The following is a 20,998-nucleotide window of genomic DNA, read 5'->3' as shown; positions in this document are numbered from 1 at the left end:
ATCCATGCTATAATTGTATTGAATGAAGACTTATATACATGTGTGGATACATAGACAAAACACTATCCCTAGCAAGCCTCTAGTTGGCTAGCCAGTTGATCAAAGATAGTCAGGGTCTTCTGATTATGAACAAGGTGTTGTTGCTTGATAACTGGATCACGTCATTAGGAGAATCACGTGATGGACTAGACCCAAACTAATAGACGTAGCATATTGATCGTGTCATTTTGTTGCTATTGCTTTCTGCGTGTCAAGTATTTGTTCCTATGACCATGAGATCATATAACTCACTGACACCGGAGGAATGTTTTGTGTGTATCAAACGTCGCAACGTAACTGGATGACTATAAAGATGCTCTATAGGTATCTCCGAAGGTGTTCGTTGAGTTAGTATGGATCGAGACTGGGATTTGTCACTCCGTGTGACGGAGAGGTATCTCGGGGCCCACTCGGTAATACAACATCACACACAAGCCTTGCAAACAATGTGACTTAGTGTAAGTTGCGGGATCTTGTATTACGGAACGAGTAAAGAGACTTGCCGGTAAACAAGATTGAAATAGGTATGCGGATACTGACGATCGAATCTCGGGCAAGTAACATACCGAAGGACAAAGGGAATGACATACGGGATTATATGAATCCTTGGCACTGAGGTTCAAACGATAAGATCTTCGTAGAATATGTGGGATCCAATATGGGCATCCAGGTCCCGCTATTGGATATTGACCGAGGAGTCACTCGGGTCATGTCTACATAGTTCTCGAACCCGTAGGGTCTACACACTTAAGGTTCGACGTTGTTTTATGCGTATTTGAGTTATATGGTTGGTTACCGAATGTTGTGCGGAGTCCCGTATGAGATCACGGACGTCACGAGGGTTTCCGGAATGGTCCGGAAACGAAGATTGATATATAGGATGACCTCATTTGATTACCGGAAGGTTTTCGGAGTTACCGGGAATGACGAATGGGTTCCGGGTGTTCACCGGGGGGGGGGGGGGGGCAACCCATCCCGGGGAAGCCCATAGGCCTTGGGGGTGGCGCACCAGCCCTTAATGGGCTGGTGGGACAGCCCAAGAAGGCCCTATGCGCCATAGGAAGAAAATCAAAGAGAAAAGAAAAAAAAAGGTGGGAAAAGGGGGAAGGACTCCTCCTTCCAAACCTAGCTGGATTCGGTTTGTAAGGGGAGGACCCCCCCCCCCCCCTTGGCTCGGCCGACCCCCTTGAGGGTCCTTGGATTCCAAGGCAAGGCTCCCCCTCTTCCCCCTATATATACGGAGTTTTTGGGGCTGATTTGAGACAACTTTGCCACGGCAGCCCGACCACATATCTCCACGGTTTTACCTCTAGATCGCGTTTCTGCGGAGCTCGGGCGGAGCCCTGCTGAGATTAGATCACCACCAACCTCCGGAGCGCCGTCATGCTGCCGGAGAACTCATCTACCTCTCCGTCTCTCTTGCTGGATCAAGAAGGCCGAGATCATCGTCGAGTTGTACGTGTGCTGAACGCGGAGGTGCCGTCCGTTCGGCACTAGATCGTGGGACTGATCGCGGGACGGTTCGCGGGGCGGATCGAGGGATGTGAGGACGTTCCACTACATCAACCGCGTTCACTAACACTTCTGTTGTGCGATCTACAAGGGTACTTAGATCGAATATCCCCTCTCGTAGATGGACATCACCATGATAGGTCTTCGTGCTCGTAGGAAAATTTTTGTTTCCCATGCGACGTTCCCCAACAGTGGCATCATGAGCTAGGTTCATGCGTAGTTTGTTGGGGAACGTCGCATGGGAAACAAAAATTTTCCTACGCGCACGAAGACCTATCATGGTGATGTCCATCTACGAGAGGGGATGAGTGATCTACGTACCCTTGTAGATCGTACAGCAGAAGCGATTAGAGATCGCGGTTGATGTAGTGGAACGTCCTCACGTCCCTCGATCCGCCCCGCGAACAATCCCGCGATCAGTCCCACGATCTAGTACCGAACGGACGGCACCTCCGCGTTCAGCACACGTACAGCTCGACGATGATCTCGGCCTTCTTGATCCAGCAAGAGAGACGGAGAGGTAGAAGAGTTCTCCGGAAGCGTGACGGCGCTCCGGAGGTTGGTGATGATCTTGTCTCAGCAGGGCTCCGCCCGAGCTCCGCAGAAACACGATCTAGAGGAAAAACTATGGAGATATGTGGTCGGGCAGCCGTGAGAAAGTCGTCTCAAATCTGCCCTAAAAGCCCCATATATATAGGAGGAGGGAGGGGGACCTTGCCTTGGGGTCCAAGGGAACCCCAAGGGGTCGGACGAGCCAGGGGGGAGGACTCTCCCCCCCCAAACCGAGTCCTACTTGGTTTGGTGGGAGGGAGTCCTTCCCCCTTCCCACCTCTCCCTTTTTTTTTCTTTCCTTTGATATTTTCTCTTCCTTGGCGCATAGGATTTGGTGGGCTGTCCCACCAGCCCACTAAGGGCTGGTGTGACCCCCACAAATACCTATGGGCTTCCCCGGAGTGGGTTGCCCCCTTCCGGTGAACTCCCGGAACCCATTCGTCATTCCCGGTACATTCCCGGTAACTCCGAAAACCTTCCGGTAATCAAATGAGGTCATCCTATATATCAATCTTCGTTTCCGGACCATTCCGGAAACCCTCGTGACGTCCGTGATCTCATCCGGGACTCCGAACAACATTCGGTAACCAACCATATAACTCAAATACGCATAAAACAACGTCGAACCTTAAGTGTGCAGACCCTGCGGGTTCGAGAACTATGTAGACATGACCCGAGAGACTCCTCGGTCAATATCCAATAGCGGGACCTGGATGCCCATATTGGATCCTACATATTCTACGAAGATCTTATCGTTTGAACCTCAGTGCCAAGGATTCGTATAATCCCGTATGTCATTCCCTTTGTCCTTCGGTATGTTACTTGCCCGAGATTCGGTCGTCAGTATCCGCATACCTATTTCAATCTCGTTTACCGGCAAGTCTCTTTACTCGTTCCGTAATACAAGATCCCGCAACTTACACTAAGTTACATTGCTTGCAAGGCTTGTGTGTGATGTTGTATTACCGAGTGGGCCCCGAGATACCTCTCCGTCATACGGAGTGACAAATCCCAGTCTTGATCCATACTAACTCAACTAACACCTTCGGAGATACCTGTAGAGCATCTTTATAGTCACCCAATTACGTTGCGACGTTTGATACACACAAAGCATTCCTCCGGTGTCAGTGAGTTATATGATCTCATGGTCTTAGAAATAAATACTTGACACGCAGAAAACAGTAGCAACAAAATGACACGATCAACATGCTACGTCTATTAGTTTGGGTCTAGTCCATCACGTGATTCTCCCAATGACGTGATCTAGTTATCAAGCAACAACACCTTGTTCATAATCAGAAGACACTGACTATCATCGATCAACTGGCTAGCCAACTAGAGGCATGCTAGGGACGGTGTTTTGTCTATGTATCCACACATGTAAATGAGTCTTCATTCAATACAATTATAGCATGGATAATAAACTATTATCTTGATACAGGAATTATAATAATAACTATACATTTATTATTGCCTCTAGGGCACAATTCCAACATAGTTATCTTCTCGAGTAGAACACAAATGTTTTTGTGGGCGGTGATGTGCGTTTTGCTGCCCTCCTTAGTCTTTTCTTGATTCCGCGGTATTGTTGGATTGAAGCGGCTTGGACCGGCATTACTCGTACGCTTACAAGAGACTGGTTTCATCGCTACGAGTAACCCCGTTGCTCAAAGATGACTGGCAAGTGTCAGTTTCTCCAACTTTAGTTGAATCGGATTTGATCGAGGAGGTCCTTGGATGAGGTTAAATAGCAACTCATATATCTCCGTTGTGGTGTTTGCGTAAGTAAGATGCGATCCTACTAGATACCCGTGGTCACCACGTAAAACATGCAACAACAAAATTAGAGGACGTCTAACTTGTTTTTGCAGGGTATGCTTGTGATGTGATATGGCCAACGATGTGATGTGATATATTGGATGTATGAGATGATCATGTTGTAATAGAAAATATGGTACGGCAACCGGCAGGAGCCATAGGGTTGTCTTTATACTAACGTTTGTGCTTGCAGATGCGTTTACTATTTTGCTAGGATGTAGCTTTAGTAGTAATAGCATGAGTAGCACGACAACCCCGATGGCAACACGTTGATGGAGATCATGGTGTGGCGCCGGTGACAAGAAGATCGTGCCGGTGCTTTGGTGATGAAGATCAAGAAGCACGTGATGATGGCCATATCATGTCACTTATGAATTGCATGTGATGTTAATCCTTTTATGCACCTTATTTTGCTTAGAACGACGGTAGCATTATGAGGTGATCTCTCACTAAAATTTCAAGACGAAATTGTGTTCTCCCCAACTATGCACCGTTGCTACAGTTCGTCGTTTCGAGACACCACGTGATGATCGGGTGTGATAGACTCAACGTTCACATGTAACGGGTGCAAAACAGTTGCACACGCGGAACACTCGGGTTAAGCTTGACGAGCCTAGCATGTGCAGACATGGCCTCGGAACACATGAGACCGAAAGGTCGATCATGAATCATATAGATGATATGATTAGCATAGGGATGCTTACCACTGAAACTATACTCAACTCACGTGATGATCGGACTTGAGCTAGTGTAAGTGGATCATGAACCACTCAAATGACTAGAGAGATGTACTTTTTGAGTGGGAGTTTAGCGAGTAATTTGATTAAGTTAAACTATAATTATCTTGAACATAGTCTAAGTCCACTTTGAATATATTTGTGTTGTAGATCATGGGCTCACGCGACAGTCACCCTGAATTTTAATACGTTCCTAGAGAAAGCTAAATTGAAAGATGATGGAAGCAACTTTGTAGACTGGGCCCGTAATATTAAGCTAATCTTACAAGCGGGGAAGAAGGATTATGTCCTTAATGCTGCGCTAGGAGATGAACCACCCGCTACGGCTGACCAGGATGTTAAGAACGCTTGGTTAACACGTAAGGAGGACTACTCAGTAGTTCAATGTGCAGTCTTGTATGCCTTAGAACCGGGACTTCAACGTCGCTTTGAGCGTCACGGAGCATTTGAGATGTTCCAGGAGTTGAAGTTCATCTTTCAGAAGAACGCCCGGATCAAGAGGTATGAGACCTCCGATAAATTCTATGCTTGCAAGATGGAGGAGAACTCGTCTGTCAGTGAACATGTGCTCAAAATGTCTGGGTACTCAAACCGTCTAGCTGAGCTGGGGATTGAACTCCCACAAGAGTCTATCACTGACAGAATCCTTCAATCACTGCCGCCAAGCTATAATGGCTTTGTGTTGAACTACAACATGCAAGGGATGAACAAGTCACCCGGCGAGTTGTTTGCGATGCTGAAAGTCGCAGAGTCTGAACTCCGTAAAGAGCATCAAGTGTTGATGGTGAATAAGACCACTAGTTTCAAGAGAAACGGCAAAGGCAAGAAGGGTAATTCAAAGAAGAGCGGCAAGCCTGTTGCCAATCCGACGAAGAAACCCAAAGCTGGACCTAAGCCTGAAACAGAGTGTTACTATTGCAAGGGTATGGGTCACTGGAAGCGCAACTGCCCCAAGTATCTGGCTGATAAGAAGGCGGCCAAAAAAAATCAGGTATATTTGATATACATGTTATTGATGTGTACTTAACCGGCTCTCGTAAGAGTGCCTGGGTATTCGATACCGGTTCTGTTGCTCATATTTGCAACTCGGAACACGAACTGCGGAATAGACGAAGGCTGGCGAAAGATGAAGTGACGATGCGCGTAGGAAATGGTTCCAAGGTTGATGCAATCGCCGTCGGCACAGTTTCACTTCAGTTACCATCGGGATTAGTTATGAACTTGAATCATTGTTATTTAGTGCCTGCGTTGAGCATGAACATTATATCTGGATCTTGTTTATTGCGAGACGGTTATTCTTTTAAGTTAGAGAATAATGGTTGTTCTATTTCTATGAGTAACATCTTTTATGGTCATGCACCGAATGTGAGAGGATTGTTCATATTGAATCTTGATAGCGATACACATATACATAACATTGAGACCAAAAGAGTTAGAGGTAACAATGATAGCGCCATATTCTTGTGGCACTACCGCTTAGGTCATATTTGTGTAAAGCGCATGAAGAAACTCCATACTGATAGACTTTTGGAGTCACTTGACTTTGATTCACTTGACACGTGCGAACCATGCCTCATGGGCAAGATGACTAAGACTCCGTTCTCCGGAACAATGGAGCGTGCAAGTGACTTGTTGGAAATCATACATACCGATGTGTGTGGTCCGATGAGCGTGGAGGCACGCGGCGGATATCGTTATTTTCTCACCTTCACTGACGATTTGAGTAGATATGGTTATGTCTACTTAATGAAGCACAAGTCTGAAACATTTGGAAAATTCAAGCAATTTCAGAGTGAAGTTGAAAATCATCGTAACAAGAAGATCAAGTTCCTACGGTCTGATCGTGGGGGTGAATATCTGAGTTTCGAGTTTGGTGCTCACGCGGAGGTGCCGTCCGTTCGGCACTAGATCGTGGGACTGATCGCGGGACGGTTCGCGGGGCGGATCGAGGGACGTGAGGACGTTCCACTACATCAACCGCGTTCACTAACGCTTCTGCTGTGCGATCTACAAGGGTACGTAGATCGAATATCCCCTCTCGTAGATGGACATCACCATGATAGGTCTTCGTGCGCGTAGGAAAATTTGTGTTTCCCATGCGACGTTCCCCAACAGGAGGAGCCCGAGGAGCCCGCTCCGCTCGGCCTCCGCGGAGTGGTCGGGCCCGAGGACTACGTCGCGGACTTCGATGTTGTTGCTGCCGCCATCGTCGAGCGGAGCGTGCGCGAGGAGGCGGAGCGTCGGCGCCACGCCGAGGAGCTTGAAGCCCTTCAGTGGCAGCAGGCGGTCACCGCCAACGTCGCCGCCAACGAGAAGGCTGAGGAGTGGCCTCGCATCCGCGCGGAGCAGGCGGAGAAGTACGTCGACCTGTGCAGCTCCGGCGAGGAGGATTGAGCGTTCGGCTCTTCCACGGCGTCGTTCATTTACCGCGACCTCGCCGCCGTCAGATCCGACTCCTCTATTACTAGTTTAACGTAGTATGTAGTATAACTATGCTTGTAGTTTGTTGATTATGTGATGAACTATGCTTGTGCAATTTTTCCGCGAAAGTGTTTTTTCAAACTATACAGGTTTTGATACGGATTCTGTTCGGCCGCGCATGTTTTCGACTCGCAAACGCGATCTTCGTGAAACCGCAAACGCATTTTGCGGATCGAGTTTTTGCGGGGTCTATATTTGCTCTAACTTTGGGTCTGTGTGCATCATCAAAAAGAAAACCCAAACGTCAAAGATAACAGGAAGCACACAGGAGAAATGATAAGTGAGAACTTTCAAATTTTTGTTTGATTGTTTAATTGTTTATTGCTACCATATACACCTCCATGACAACGAGACTAAAGTGCTCCCTCGTAAGCCGCTGTTAGAAAAGGGATCGTCAAGCACATTAACGTGTGGGAGAAGGATGGCCAACCAGCATGGGGATGCTGGTTGGCCGGGGCAAGAAACCTTTTGAACTTTTTTGGATATTATTTTTAAAAGATGAAATTGAGAAAAAAAATTGGAGATTATTTTTGAAAGATGAAAGTGAAACTTTTTTCTTCTTCTTTTTGATAATTTTTTAGTTTTTTTTTTGAGATGGATGTAATGTCCACGTGTTGTGAGAAAGATCTTTTTTTTACTTTAAGATGAAGATGGGGTTTTTCTTTCTGAAGAAAAAAAATACACGCACAAATTTCTTTAAATGACAGGTCCCAACCACAAGTCATGTGTTCATGCGGACCACTTTTGCACACGCAGATGCATGTTTTGCTGTGAACCACCGTCCGGATAATACCATTTCTATATATCTCTACTATTAAAGGGGAATCTACCGTCGTCGTGATGGTTCGACCTCGTACAATCCCCACCTCCTCCCGCTAACACTTCCATCGATTTTTTTTTTTCAACCCTCCATAAACCAGCCGATTAAATAAAAAAACAACCGGTTCACTAAAAAAACGCCCTCAACCTCCCACCTCGTACATTGTTAACGAAGTGTCTTCGTTAACGAAACGATAACCCCCACCACCCCGCGCACCTCTTCCCCATCCCTCAGCCCCGCGCTCGTCCACCCCCGCACCCGCCCCGCCAGCCCACACGATGCCCCGCCCACCCCGACCCCCTCGTGGTCGACGAACCCAGCCCCGCTGAAACCCACGCCACGCCGCCCACCCCTGACCCCCTCGCCGCCGGCCATCCCAGCCCTGTCGGCCCTCACGCCCCGTTGATCCCACGCCGCGCCTGCCCACCCCCGCACCCGTCCCGTCGCCCCCCACCTGCCCAGCCCCTCCGGCCATCCCATCCCCAACAATAAAGGCCGCACGCACCCGACGGGAGGGTGGGACGGCAACGGTGGAGGCCGCAAATCACCTGGGGCCAGACGGCGAGGGTGGAGGCTGCGCGCGCCTCACGGGGAGGCCGGAAAGCAACGGTGCGCAGAGGCCGCACGCACACGATGTGCGGGGCGTCCGGCACGAGCACCATAATGTCCAGTGGGCGACGGTGACAAAAACGAAGGGGTCGTGGCTGCCTCGGCCGCGTGCTTGGCCTTGCTCCTGCGCCCCCTGCCAGGTTTGACCTCCCCTTACTGTTGTGGTGATGAGCATATACGTCTGATCAGGCTTGTGACGGCTCTCGAATTATTAGGTACACAACTACTCGCCATGGATGTGGATCTGTCCATAGAACACTGAATTTACAAGGGAAAACGAATTTAAGAAATAAGGTGTGGGATTGGAAGTAAAAGTTCATTTTCGATTGAGGAGAAGTAATGTTCATGAGGAAAGATGGGAAGTGACAGGTCCGTGTGGGATTCACAATAGAAAATAATAGAATTGGATCCATTGAATATGAGAAACTGATGTAACTCGCTATACAAGATCAAGGAAGAGAAGATGACCACCCTTGCTTGCTCAGCGGCACGAACAACTGCTATTGTGGTGCTCATCCTCATCCGACATTAACTGAAAAGGTACTGTAATAACTTGCATCTATAGGACTGCTGTGTGAGAGTCATAGATTGGCACATGGATGGAGAATAAGTTTCAGTTCTAGCTTGTTGTACTGATCATGGCTTTGTTGTGGAAGAGTTCCTGCAGGCAATGTTTGCAAACACATCCACTCACGACCTCTTCCATGTCGCAACTGCAGTTTAGTAATTATTCTGGTACATCCATTTGGTGCCTTTTGTATATAAAGCAACGCCTTTTTGTTTGTGTAGATATCAAGTTCAGCATGCACTAATTCATTATTCATACAAATTTGGTGTAACTAGCTTTCTGAAGTTTTGTCTAGCTCTCCTGATCCCAACCAATTAGTTTAGGCTATGACTAATTTGTGGACCCTTTCATGGATAAATAGCTAGAGCTGTAGTTTGGGGAGTTGTTCTAAAATAACTTCAGAATTTTATCATAAAGTTTTAGCTAAAGCTCGTGGGTTTTTGAACATCAACTTTTGTTTCCTTCATTGAGTTCCGTCTATTTCAAGATGTTGCTTGGAAAAAAGAGAAGAAAAGCAAAGGAAAAGCTCTTCCAACAATTGTGGATATGAAAATGAGACAAATATAAATATATCTTTGCCGTATATGTTAGCTTTGCAAAGGCCTTCATTGTAAGATAAGCACATATTATCTGCTCCTTTTTTATTTAATTTTACATAAGCAACACTTCCATTTCATGCAGACAAGTTGTTTAATAAATTTTCTAGAAACAAAAAGTTCATGTTTTCCATACCCAGGGTCAGCATATAGCTATTACTATTGTGAATTTTATTACAATCAAGCATGCACATATATGTATGACATCACGAAGAATTCAAAAGAATAGACTTTCTATAGAAAGTGGAAATACCCATGATGACATCTTATGTTCTCGTATGCTCTAAGACACTCTACAACTGCCCACATATATTAAACTCTTTCACCGAGCATGTGATGATGTATTTTTTTTCACTTGATCAATGCATTTGCCTGAAGTGCCCAATAAATAGATAAGACCGAAATGAAACAGGGTTACTCCAGAAAGTTAGTTTCCATCTTCGTTGATAATCACTGTTTGCTCAATCTTGCTAACAAAATGCTATATCATTTAGCAACATACCTCTGCATCTTGCATAACTGCAATATTTTTGTGATATAAGTGACATGCGTGTGAACAACTTATTTGCAGTCCCTATGGACTTGCAGTTATGGCTATGGTCCTTTTGGCATGGGCAAGAAGCCAAAAGAATTCAGTAGTTCACACTTTGCAGGTACAGACTAATCTGCAACCTGCTATTAATTGAAATGCTCTAGAATGCATTTTGCTTATTTTAATGTGAGTACTCCATGCTGCTCTGTTAAAATACTTGATGTCAACATCTCAAAGACACTCTTGGAAAATAGTGTAAGAGACTTCTATTTGTAAACCTTGCTTTTCCTTTAACATTTTTATCAAGCCTTTTGGTAAAACCGTAGTGACTAGATTGTGACAACTACATGTTGATTGATTTGCAGGTTCGCATATCTACTTTTACATCTTTGTGGCACAGGCGGATTGTCGTTGAGGGGGAAGAAAAGGCATACATGGACCAAGAGGAGCCGACGGCTAGAGGAAAGTAGTGGCCTTGGCGGCGAGCCGTGAGGATGGTGTCATTCGAGTACGAACATGTACTAGGGAAGTGGTCGCTCGGGGACATCACCTACGGGATCAGCCATTATATGCGCCTCTAGGTGATCACTAGACCCACATATTTTTATATACTTGAATGGTCGCATTGCCATTTCTGCTTGCTCATCATGAAGTGAGGAAAACATGTGCCGCTTGATATATCTTACATCATGCTTTAGATTTATACTAGATGTTGGTGGATATGATCAGAGTGATATTCTCATATGGACGTCCAAGGAAAAGATATCACCCAAAGCAGTGTTTCTGATCGTCTTAGTGAATATCCCATGTTTCTCCACTCGTGCAATAGAAGAACTTGGATCACTAAGGATAAGATGCTCTTGTAGTAAATTTCTCATATGTTCTAGACCAAGAAGATAAATTCTTTTGCGATGTAAACTACGTTTCTACCGACAACTGAAAGCTTGTTGGCCTATCTTACTATTGCAGGTACAATCAAATCTCCGTATTTTTGTTATTGTTGAAAGTTACATAACATCCATGAACAGATGCACTTTTACTAGATTTGTGTTTGGCATTAAAGCTGAACTTTACATTTAACTGTCATATGTCATGTTAATGATCTGTGTATCCGTTCTCACTGAGGCGCGACAACTTCAACTTCGTATTCTTTATATTGTATAGGTGGATATTTGATCTAATTTGGTTGTCTAAGCTCATAGGAAAATAGAAAAAAAAATGATACTATTGTTTTACCGTTCCAGTCTTTGTGTACGTTAATTTTATCTTTTCATGTATTTTGTTTCTTTTTGGTGGTCACAGCCAAATCCACATGATCCTTCGCTAACTTTGAGGGTGTCATTTCATCTTTTGTGTACAAAGAAAGATCTAAAACAATTAAGAGGCGATGAAAAATTCATGTCCCAATCGGGAAGGTATAATACTATTATGGTGTCGTGCGCAGGGAGGGTGAAGGGAAGAGTCTTGTTGTGTAAAATAGTGAAAGTAGTGTATGAGCGTTGAAATATCCTAATGATATGTATACAAGTTTGAACAAAAATAAGCTAATTACACCCATTAGGAGTCACATCAGTTTGAGAATCTTTTGGATACCAAGGAGAAAGTGTAAGCTGGGAGAGAAGGAACCCTCTACTGAATAAGATGTACCCTTCATTTTCTATGTAATGATATCTGCATTTTAGAATTTTCTTATTATGACGATCTGACAACACACAATAGAATGTAATCTAGAATTGACCACACATTTCTATGATGATATCAATTATTGTTTTCTTTGCCCAGTTCTTGTTTTACGGGTACGGTTTTTCGAAAGATTTAACCCTGTAGCCAGCCTTTTTTATGTGATATTCAGTCCAACAAGGAAAACAAAATGCTAGAGCGGAAGTAAATCTTCTGAACTGAAATCACATATTGCCATGCTCAATGCATATTTCTGAATTAGAATAGTTTTTTGTGTCCATATACTTTTTTTATTTCGTGGCAACGCACGGGTACTTAGCTAGTAGAGAGATAGAAAGAAAAGAGAGGATAGATGGACGTGGAGTATCTGCTCCCGAGCTCATTTGAGCTCGGTGAACAGTAAAATCGGAAAAAATTAAAAAATGTTCAAAAAATTCTGAAATTTTTTGAGACCAACTTTGACAAAAGTTCCAAGTGCATGTAAAACTTTGGCATGAACTAACATTTCTACAAGGCGTGACAAAATAAACAAAATGGATGCTCTGAAAATGCGCATTTTCAGAGCATCCATTTTGTTTATTTTGTCACGCCTTGTAGAAATGTTAGTTCATGCCAATTTTTTGCATGCACTTAGAACTTTCGTCAAAGTTGGTCTCAAAAAAAAATTCAGAATTTTTTAAATATTTTTTGATTTTTTTTTATTTTACTGTTCGCCCGAGCTCAAATGAGCTAGGGAGCAGAAAGGCACTTTCGAGGATAGAGCAACTATTTGGCATGATAAGTTAGCTATCTTATTACAAACCAACAATACAAAAAGGATTTAAAAAAAACAATACAAAAAGGAAACAAATCTCTTTTCCTCCTCCACAAAAAAAAGGCCTGGATCTTCCTTCCCTTCCCGTCAGCGCCGTTGCTGGTCCGCCCCATCTTCAATGGCCTTTACGCCATGGAGGTGCGGAGGACCTCGGCCCCCTGCTGGCGGGAGGGACCCCCTTTTTGTTCTTATTAGATTCAACATCTTGGTTGGGTGGTGTGTCGGATGCGATGTCCCTGGGTAGGAATAAATTCTCCCATGTTCTATCCCTGTTCCGATGGTGCGTTTAGCTTCGTCGAAGGATGTTTGAAGGTGTGTTTCGTTGGATCTTGCGAGATTGGATCGGTGCTAGTCTTCGATGGATCTGTTTGAATTCGCTCTTCTTCGTCTTTGTTTGGGTGGTTACAGGTTCGGATGAAGTGGGTTTATTCATCTATGGTCGCCCTCCTCTGACGACACGCGGGGAACCCTAGCCACCGCAAGAAGCACCCCCCGACACCGCCTTCCTCGCATGCCATTGCCGGAGGGGCGGTCGACGAAGCCGAGCCTGGGCCCAGGAAGGCGGCAGGGGGGATCTGCATCCCTTGCGCCCGCAACCCCCCTCCCCCGACCACGCCCGCTCCATCCCCTGCCATGATGGCGCCACACCTCCCGCTGGTCCAGCAGCGGTGGATCTGGTCCCCCCTCCCCGACGCCATGGCCCCGCTTCTCCGGCTATCCGCGCCTCCCACGACATCCTTGGTCGCAGCGGCCGCTTCCACCCCACGCGCCTTCACCCCTTCAGCATGCACCCCCGGGATCCTCCTGACGCATCTTGGGTGCTCTCCCACCAGCTGCTGCTCGAGCCTGCCTGCTGGCGGCGAATCCAGCACTCCTGGCCGTCGCTATGAACACCATCCCACTTGTAGCTTCCGAACCCCACGGCCTGGTCGGCGGTGGCTGCGGCTTGGGGCCTACGGTCGGTTGCGTGGGTGCCCACTGCTTGCCTCCCGTGCAGGAGACCAATCCCCTCGAGCCACGATGACGGCTCTTGAGTCAAAGCGGCGAAGCATCTGTGGTTGTGGCTGGTTTCGGGCTACTCGTAGTGGTCCTTACCGACGTTATTCCTGCCTCGGCGGCCTTGGGCCAGCGTCTCTCCGTTGTCCCTTGCTGTTGGCGTCCCCTACCGGGCAGCTTCGACCTCTGCGACTAGGTAGCTGCATCCCTTCTAGCTCACTTTGCTCGTCGATGTCCCGACAGCTAAGGCCACAACAACTTGGATCTACGTGCCTCGAGTCCTCGCTTGTCGGCATTGCTAGATGTCGTCGCCTTAGAACCCATGTGTGGTCTGCCCTGTTGCCCGCCCTACCACGTACGCCTCAAAGCCTCAACCTTTTGCCTGACCCTATGCTCGTGGGTTCGTTGGAGGTGCAACCCTCCGACCGCAGGTGCAGCCCCGCCAACCCCTTCCTAACTTGGTGGTTTCGACCAGCGTTGGCTTTTACATCTACAATTTCGAATTCGACGGCTATGGGACGCTCAGCTTCAGGCCAAGAGAGATCCCTGCTCAGCTTGCCGATGCTGGCAGCGACGACACCCATGGATGCCGTTTCCTTCTTGGAGGTGCTACCAAGATCTTTAGCTACGCCCCTCTTCAAGCTCAGGGGAAACCCTTGGGCTGGGTTTCTCAGACCGGATAGTGATGGTGCCTTGACATCGTATTCCTTCCTGAAGGCACTATCTTGTCGCTCGCGATGTTCCCGGTTTTGGCTCGGAAGATGTCGGAGTTCCCGTTGGTTTGGCATCACCGCTTTTGGCTTGGGTTTGGTAGGTTTAATTGTGTTTGTATTCTCTTTATGGGTCGAGCATCCTTGTCTCTCTCTTTCGGGCAACATGACCACGCATGTCCGCATTCGTGTCATGTGTTGTACCCATATGTACTCTTTCTACTCCTTCTGCCAATGAAATGATATGCAAGCTTTGTGTATTCGTGAAAAAAGGGTTTGATCCTTTCGATCTACGACTTTCTTCATCGGCGATGGTTACTGCTCAGGTATGATGGTCCTATGCGGCCTTAACACGACGATTTTCCGACTGCTTACTACAACAAGGTTTGTCCGACCGTAGCGAGGGAGCGGCTATGACGGAGACGCACCTTCGGCTTACTCCGCGCTTGTAGTCGTCGTTAGGTGGTCCACAAACATGGTTGTAATTTTTATTATCTCTGATATACTTTATACTGTCATGATTGAAGTTGAATAGATTGAAACTTTCTCATGCAAAAAAAGCAGCAATAAAAAAATTGAAACCAAAACTACTTACATCAGGAAACCATAAAACTTTAAAAAAAGCAGGGCCCCACAGTTCCTCCTCGACATGGTCGGCGTGTGTTGTTGCGTCCGCTCACTGCATCGGATTACTCAGCTGAACAGAATCGTTTCTCTTATTCAACTCGGTAGCAGTTGTCATGGGAGTAGACCGTCGTTGATGACAAATCATGAAACAGAGTAAAAGTATGCTAGTTATGTTACGATCTGGGCGATCTGGGCGTCCACCAACAAAAGAAGGCTCCCTTGATTCTTCTATGCTACGGAGTCCATTCTTCTGAAGTGGTATGTTTGGTTCAACCATGTCCATCCCTATGTCTATACTGCATTTGTTAGACTTCACTCTGGGTCTTCTTCCACGAGATTAGCAATTTGGATTTAAAATCTTCACTTCCTTGTTTAATCGATTCCAACCTGTTTTCTTCATGTTAAAAACATTGTTTCATTTTCCCTGCAAGGAAGCAACCATGAAGCTTTTATTCAAAATTCATAGCAAAACTGAACAATAAATATTAAGCTTACTCTATCCTGCATTGTACTTCCTCTAGCGATGTAACCCATGGACAAACACAATTGATTCTCTGCAGTGCTGTGTAAATATCTGGAACGGTAAAATAGTGATCCCCTTTTCCAAAGAAAGGGAAAATAGAAATCTAGAGGAAAGGTTTTGTTTCTAAATGAACTGTAATGGAATATAAACAACACCTATTAGCCCAATGGGGATCTGAAATCCCTACCAATTTATTTGGAATTAATCCAAGGAAATTCAGCACTCTTACGCACTTTTTTATTTGCCATGGTTGAACAGGTTCCTTGGTACTTCCAAAGATGGATCATCCAAAAAATATAGTGACACAACTTATCCCGGAAGAGCATAGGTCGAAATGGATTGCACGTAGCAACCATAATGTGAAATGTTTTACAGAAGAGGAGATAAGAAGATTTACCAGCAACTATGGGACTGTAGTCGGTAGAGGTGCGTTTGGAGAGGTTTATCAAGGAGTCCTTGAGGACAAAAGTAAGGTTGCAGTCAAGAGGTTTATCTACAATGTAAAAGAAAATTTTGCCAAAGAGTTGATCGTCCACCGTGAGATCAATCACAAGAATGTAGTAAGATTAGTCGGCTACTGTATAGATGAAAATGCTCTGATGGTGGTCATGGAGTATATTCCTAAAGGAAATCTGAGTAACATACTTCACCATGATAGTAGTCCCATAGCTTTGGATACACGGTTAAGAATTGCCATTGAATGTGCAGAAGCGTTGGGCTATATGCATTCACAAATGTATACTCAGGTTATTCATGGTGATATCAAGCCTGCTAATATACTTCTGGATGATGGACTCGGAGCAAAAATATCAGACTTTGGAATATCAAGACTAGTCAACACTAAAAAGACTCTATATACTGTAAATGTGATAGGAAGTATAGGTTACATGGACCCTCTGTTTGCTCAGAATGGTCGCCTCACAGCAAAGAGTGATGTTTATAGTTTTGGAGTTGTACTCCTGGAACTGATTACTAGAAAAAAAGCAAGAACAGAGGATGGGGAGATTGGCTTGGTTGAAAGTTTTATTCAGTCTCTTTCAAAAGGGTTTAGGAGGGTGAGGGAGATGTTTGATCCGGAAATTGTAACATCGAGCAACATGAAGATTATCGAAGAGATTGCTAGGTTGGCATGTAAATGCTTGAGGATGGAACACGACAAACGCCCTGAGATGTTAGAAGTTGCAGAATGTCTTCGTAAACTTAGAAAGGCTCCACATCAGGTACAAGAAAGACTAGCTCTGTTTTCTTGGGTGAGGAAAAATAAGCAAGCTCCAGCAGAAACACCATTGGTGGAAACTGTAGCTCCAGCAGAAACAACGCCAAACACGGTGAGGAAAAATAAGCAAGCTCCAGCTGAAACACCATTGACTGTAGCTCCAGCAGAAACAACGCCAAACACGGTGAGGAAAAATAAGCAAGCTCCAGCAGAAACACCATTGGTGGAAACTGTAGCTCCAGCAGAAACAACGCCAAACACGGTGAGGAAAAATAAGCAAGCTCCAGCTGAAACACCATTGACTGTAGCTCCAGCAGAAACAACGCCAAACACGGTGAGGAAAAATAAGCAAGCTCCAGCTGAAAGTCCATTGGTGGAAACTGTAGCTGCAGCAGAAACAACGCCAAACACGGTGAGGAAAAATAAGCAAGCTCCAGCTGAAACACCATTGGTGGAAGCTGTAGCTCCAGCAGAAACAACGCCAAACACGCCATCACAAGAAAGCAATGCCAGTAACCCGAAAACGGTCATTGTGGCCCCAGCCAAAGCGGCACTATCACAGGAAAACAGTAGTAGTACCCAATATGTGGGAACTTTTATTGTTAGGCCGACAGTGGCTAGCCAATTGTTTGAGCTGGACGACCTGCTCCGGGCACCGGCTGAAATTCTGGGCAAAGGTACAGTCGGGACAACATTCAAAGCCACACTTGATAGTGGATATGAGCTGGTGGTCAGGAGGCTGAGGGGTGTGAACTTGCCGAAGGCGGAGTTTGAGCAGCATATCAGGCTCATCGGCTCCATCCAGAACAAGCACATTGTTCCACTGCGGTGGTATTACTGTAAAAAGGATCAGAAGTTGCTAGCGTATGATATCATCCCCATGGGTAGCCTAGCAAAAGCGCTTCATGGTAATGTATATACTCTACAATGATATCATATGCTTGCCTTTAAAATTTCTAAAGTGTCTGATGCATCGCCAATTCATGATGTGTGAGTCTAGGTGAAAAAGGTTCTGGCCTAGCTCCACTGGACTGGGAGCAGCGGTTGGCTATCTCACTAGCTGCTGCCCGGGGTGTGCAGGCTATCCATTTAGCTGGACCATCGAGCTATCATGGCAACATCAAGTCTTCCAACATCCTGCTCACCGGAACCCACGACGCATGTGTGTCGGAGCATGGCCTGATAAGACTTGGCAATTATTCCAATTCCTCGGGCTACCGTGCACCTGAGGTCACCCACAATAGGTGGGTCTCCCAGAAATCTGATGTGTACAGCTTCGGCATCCTATTGCTGGAGCTTCTCACTCGCAAGTCTCAGGATAAGGAGCGAGTAGATTTGCCACGGTGGGTGTGTTCCATTATACCCGAGGAGTGGATGGCAGAGGCTTTCGACGTTGAGCTCCGAGAACAGGAGCAGAAGGATGGCGAAGAGGAGTGCATGGTGCGACTTCTGCAGCTCGGCATAAACTGTTGCAGTCAAGATCCCGGCTCGAGGCCTGCAATGTCTGATGTCGTGCAGCAGATCGAGGAGATCCAACAGTCCTGATTCCTGCCAAAACGTCGCAGATCATAGTCAGTGAAACCTGCTTGGTCTCAGTTGCAATGTCTGATGTCGTGCAGCAGATCGAGGAGAACTACAATCCTGAAAAGGAATGTTTTCCGCTGCAAGTTTGTAAATTGTAACTGACCACCTGTCTTACATGTTATTGGCATATATACTCTGCACTATTCCAACTAGAACATTGGGTTCATGATTGTACCAGCTATGCTGCGATGCTTAGATATACTGTATATGTGAAGAATAAAATCCGTCTAGACATTTTCAGATTTTCTTTACAACGTTATGGACAGCGAAGAAACACTAATACACTAATGCAGAAGATGCAATCATGTTAAAGGCTGATGTTTCAGGAGAAGGGAGTGTCCCGTTCCTCTTCATGTCCAATTCTGCAATTTACAACAAAAATACGCATCGATTTGTTTCATTCCACAAACATAAGCATCAAGTCTACAGATTACGGATGTATATGGAATATCAAGTCAAGAATTAGAATATTCGGTACCTGGCTTGAGCTGTCGAGCAGGAACAGCGCCAACCAGCCACCTCTCCGAACAAAATCCACTCGCGCTCTCGCAGTCCTCTTGCATATGCCTCCGTGCCTAGTGTAGCAGCTCCACCGACGCCGGCGTGGAAGAGCTTGCCAGGCGCTGCAGCGCTGGAGCAGACGATGCACTGCAGGGTGCGGGGAGAGAGTCAGCGAGATGACGCATCGGCGCGAGCCGCTGGAGGTGGAGGAGCTTGCCACCAAGGTGGGCTCGGCAGCGCGGAGTGGAGCCGGAAGCAGTCGGAGCTCGGAGGGAATTAGGGATTCAGGCATTCAGCGGCGGCGTGCGGCGGCTTCGAGGTCGAGCACCATCTTTTTTTTTTCTTTTTCTTTTTTTTGAGGGGGGAGCACCATCTCTTTTTTAGAGAAAGGTCGAGCACTATCTGGCTGGGCGACGTGGAGGACGAGAGACGCAGATGCGAGCAATGGGCTGGATTGTTGGCTTAGTCATGAGTGAGCCTTTGCCAGCTCATTTTTCTCTATGAATTCCGGCTGGCCCAAAAGGCTCACCCTGCCTAATCGCTAGGTCCGCCCTATATATATATTTTTGTTGGCTTACTCAAAACGTTTTCTGCCAGCGCCCCGTCAAAATATTCGGCCGTTCGCGTGGCTGGCATTCGATCTTCAGATCTCGCGTGGCCATCGTGTCTTCCTCCCTTCCTCTTCCCCTTTCTCCCTCTCCTTCCTCCTCCTCCTTCTTCTTCTTCCCTGCTCTCCCCCTTCCCCCTGCAACCTCAGGCGCTGTCGACGAGCGCTGCAGCTTCTTCACCGGTAGCCGCTGCGTCTGACGGCGGTGACCGAAGGTGACCAAGCGAGATGTTGCAGCGGGGACGACGGTTGAAACTTTTTTTTATATATGGTTGAAGTTTTTTCTGTCAACGTTTGCAACTTTTCCCTTGTTGAAGTATTTGGTTGAAGCTTTTTTCTTAACGGTTGAAGCTTTTCTATACACGGTTGAAACTTTTTGATGAGTGACCACGCGAGATGCTGCAGCCGGAGCGGCGTTTCAAACTATTTTCATATAAGGTTGAAGCTTTTTCTGTCAAGTTTGTAACTTTCCCTCGTTGAAGTTTTTTATTGAAGCTTTTTTTTCTTAACTGTTGAAGCTTTTTCTATACACGGTTGAAACCTTTTTTCCACCGTTTGCAACACAGGGGGTGAGATGCGACCGACGAGGTGAAGACCGACGGGTATGAGCAGCGGCGAGTGCGCCGGCGAGCGGCGGGGGCAGCGAATGGTCGGGGCGAGCTGAGTCCCGGAGCGCGGGGGCAGCCGGGGCGGCGAGCGGTCTGGACGAGCTGAGTCGCGGAGCTACATCCATGGTGCTTCGACGGGCGGCCGAGGCGGTGACCGGCGGCGACCAACGGTGAGGGCGACCAGCGGTGAGGAGGTGAGGCGAGGCGGTCGGCGCGTACTGGGGCGTCAGCGCGTGCGAGGCGGGCCTCTCCCTTTTCCCGTGCGCATGCTGGAGGTTGGGGACGAGGGATCCGACGGCTCGGAGTGGCAAATCTGACGACTGCAGGTCAACCGGCCCAACAGTTGGGACGACGCGCCGGCGCAGAGTGCTGGCCATATATTATATGACGAATGACGACGATATTTTGCCTTAAAACAACCTAAATCCTAAAAGGCGCAGTTGCGCTCGTTCTCTCGCGCGAGCGCACATCTCTCTGCATCGTCCGATCGGCATCGCTCCAGGATGGGCCCCAGGCGTATCCCGCGATCTGTGTGTTGTCTTGTCTAGCGTGTCCCGTTGGGAGCGAGCGTTGGTGCCGGGTCCCACCACTTCCCTTCTTCCTTCATCGTCTTGCTTCGAGTAGTTCGAATGAGCGCAGCACCACGCGGGCAATTCTCCATCCACCGCCCCGAATCCTACTGACGCGGGCGATTCTCCATCCTCAAACCCGACGCGATCGAGTCTCCCGTTCTAGATCACGTCAGTCGGCGACTTGTTCGTCCATTTCGCGTTCGATTTACAGCCGTAGGTGGGGAGATTCGGCTCGCGTGGTAGGTACGACGGCCACCTCCAGGGCGGGTAGTGGTTTCCTCGTGCGCGGCGACCTG

At 47.0% G+C, this 20,998-nt stretch overlaps 1 protein-coding gene and 2 long non-coding RNA genes across 3 annotated transcripts; 1 reads left to right on the top strand and 2 right to left on the bottom strand.

Moving 5' to 3' along the window:
* Nucleotides 1-15,157: 15,157 nt before the first annotated feature.
* LOC123428123 lies at nt 15,158-18,275 on the bottom strand. Its single transcript, XR_006622483.1, has 2 exons — nt 18,194-18,275; nt 15,158-15,515 (listed from the first exon to the last, which is right to left on the bottom strand). It is a non-coding gene; the product is annotated as an uncharacterized LOC123428123 (long non-coding RNA).
* Nucleotides 15,509-18,376, top strand: LOC123428121 (serine/threonine-protein kinase PBL13-like). Its single transcript, XM_045112289.1, has 2 exons — nt 15,509-17,669; nt 17,831-18,376. Exons 1-2 carry the CDS (start codon nt 15,893-15,895, stop codon nt 18,373-18,375), a joined length of 2,322 nt encoding a protein of 773 aa, XP_044968224.1. The 5' UTR covers nt 15,509-15,892; the 3' UTR covers nt 18,376.
* A 65-nt stretch (nt 18,377-18,441) lies between these two features.
* Nucleotides 18,442-19,351, bottom strand: LOC123428122. Its single transcript, XR_006622482.1, has 2 exons — nt 18,893-19,351; nt 18,442-18,776 (listed from the first exon to the last, which is right to left on the bottom strand). It is a non-coding gene; the product is annotated as an uncharacterized LOC123428122 (long non-coding RNA).
* Nucleotides 19,352-20,998: the final 1,647 nt, after the last annotated feature.

This window comes from Hordeum vulgare, chromosome 2H (assembly GCF_904849725.1).
Source record: "Hordeum vulgare subsp. vulgare chromosome 2H, MorexV3_pseudomolecules_assembly, whole genome shotgun sequence".
In the NCBI taxonomy this organism is placed as follows: domain Eukaryota; kingdom Viridiplantae; phylum Streptophyta; class Magnoliopsida; order Poales; family Poaceae; genus Hordeum; species Hordeum vulgare.
This window is presented reverse-complemented; position numbering and strand designations above follow the sequence as displayed.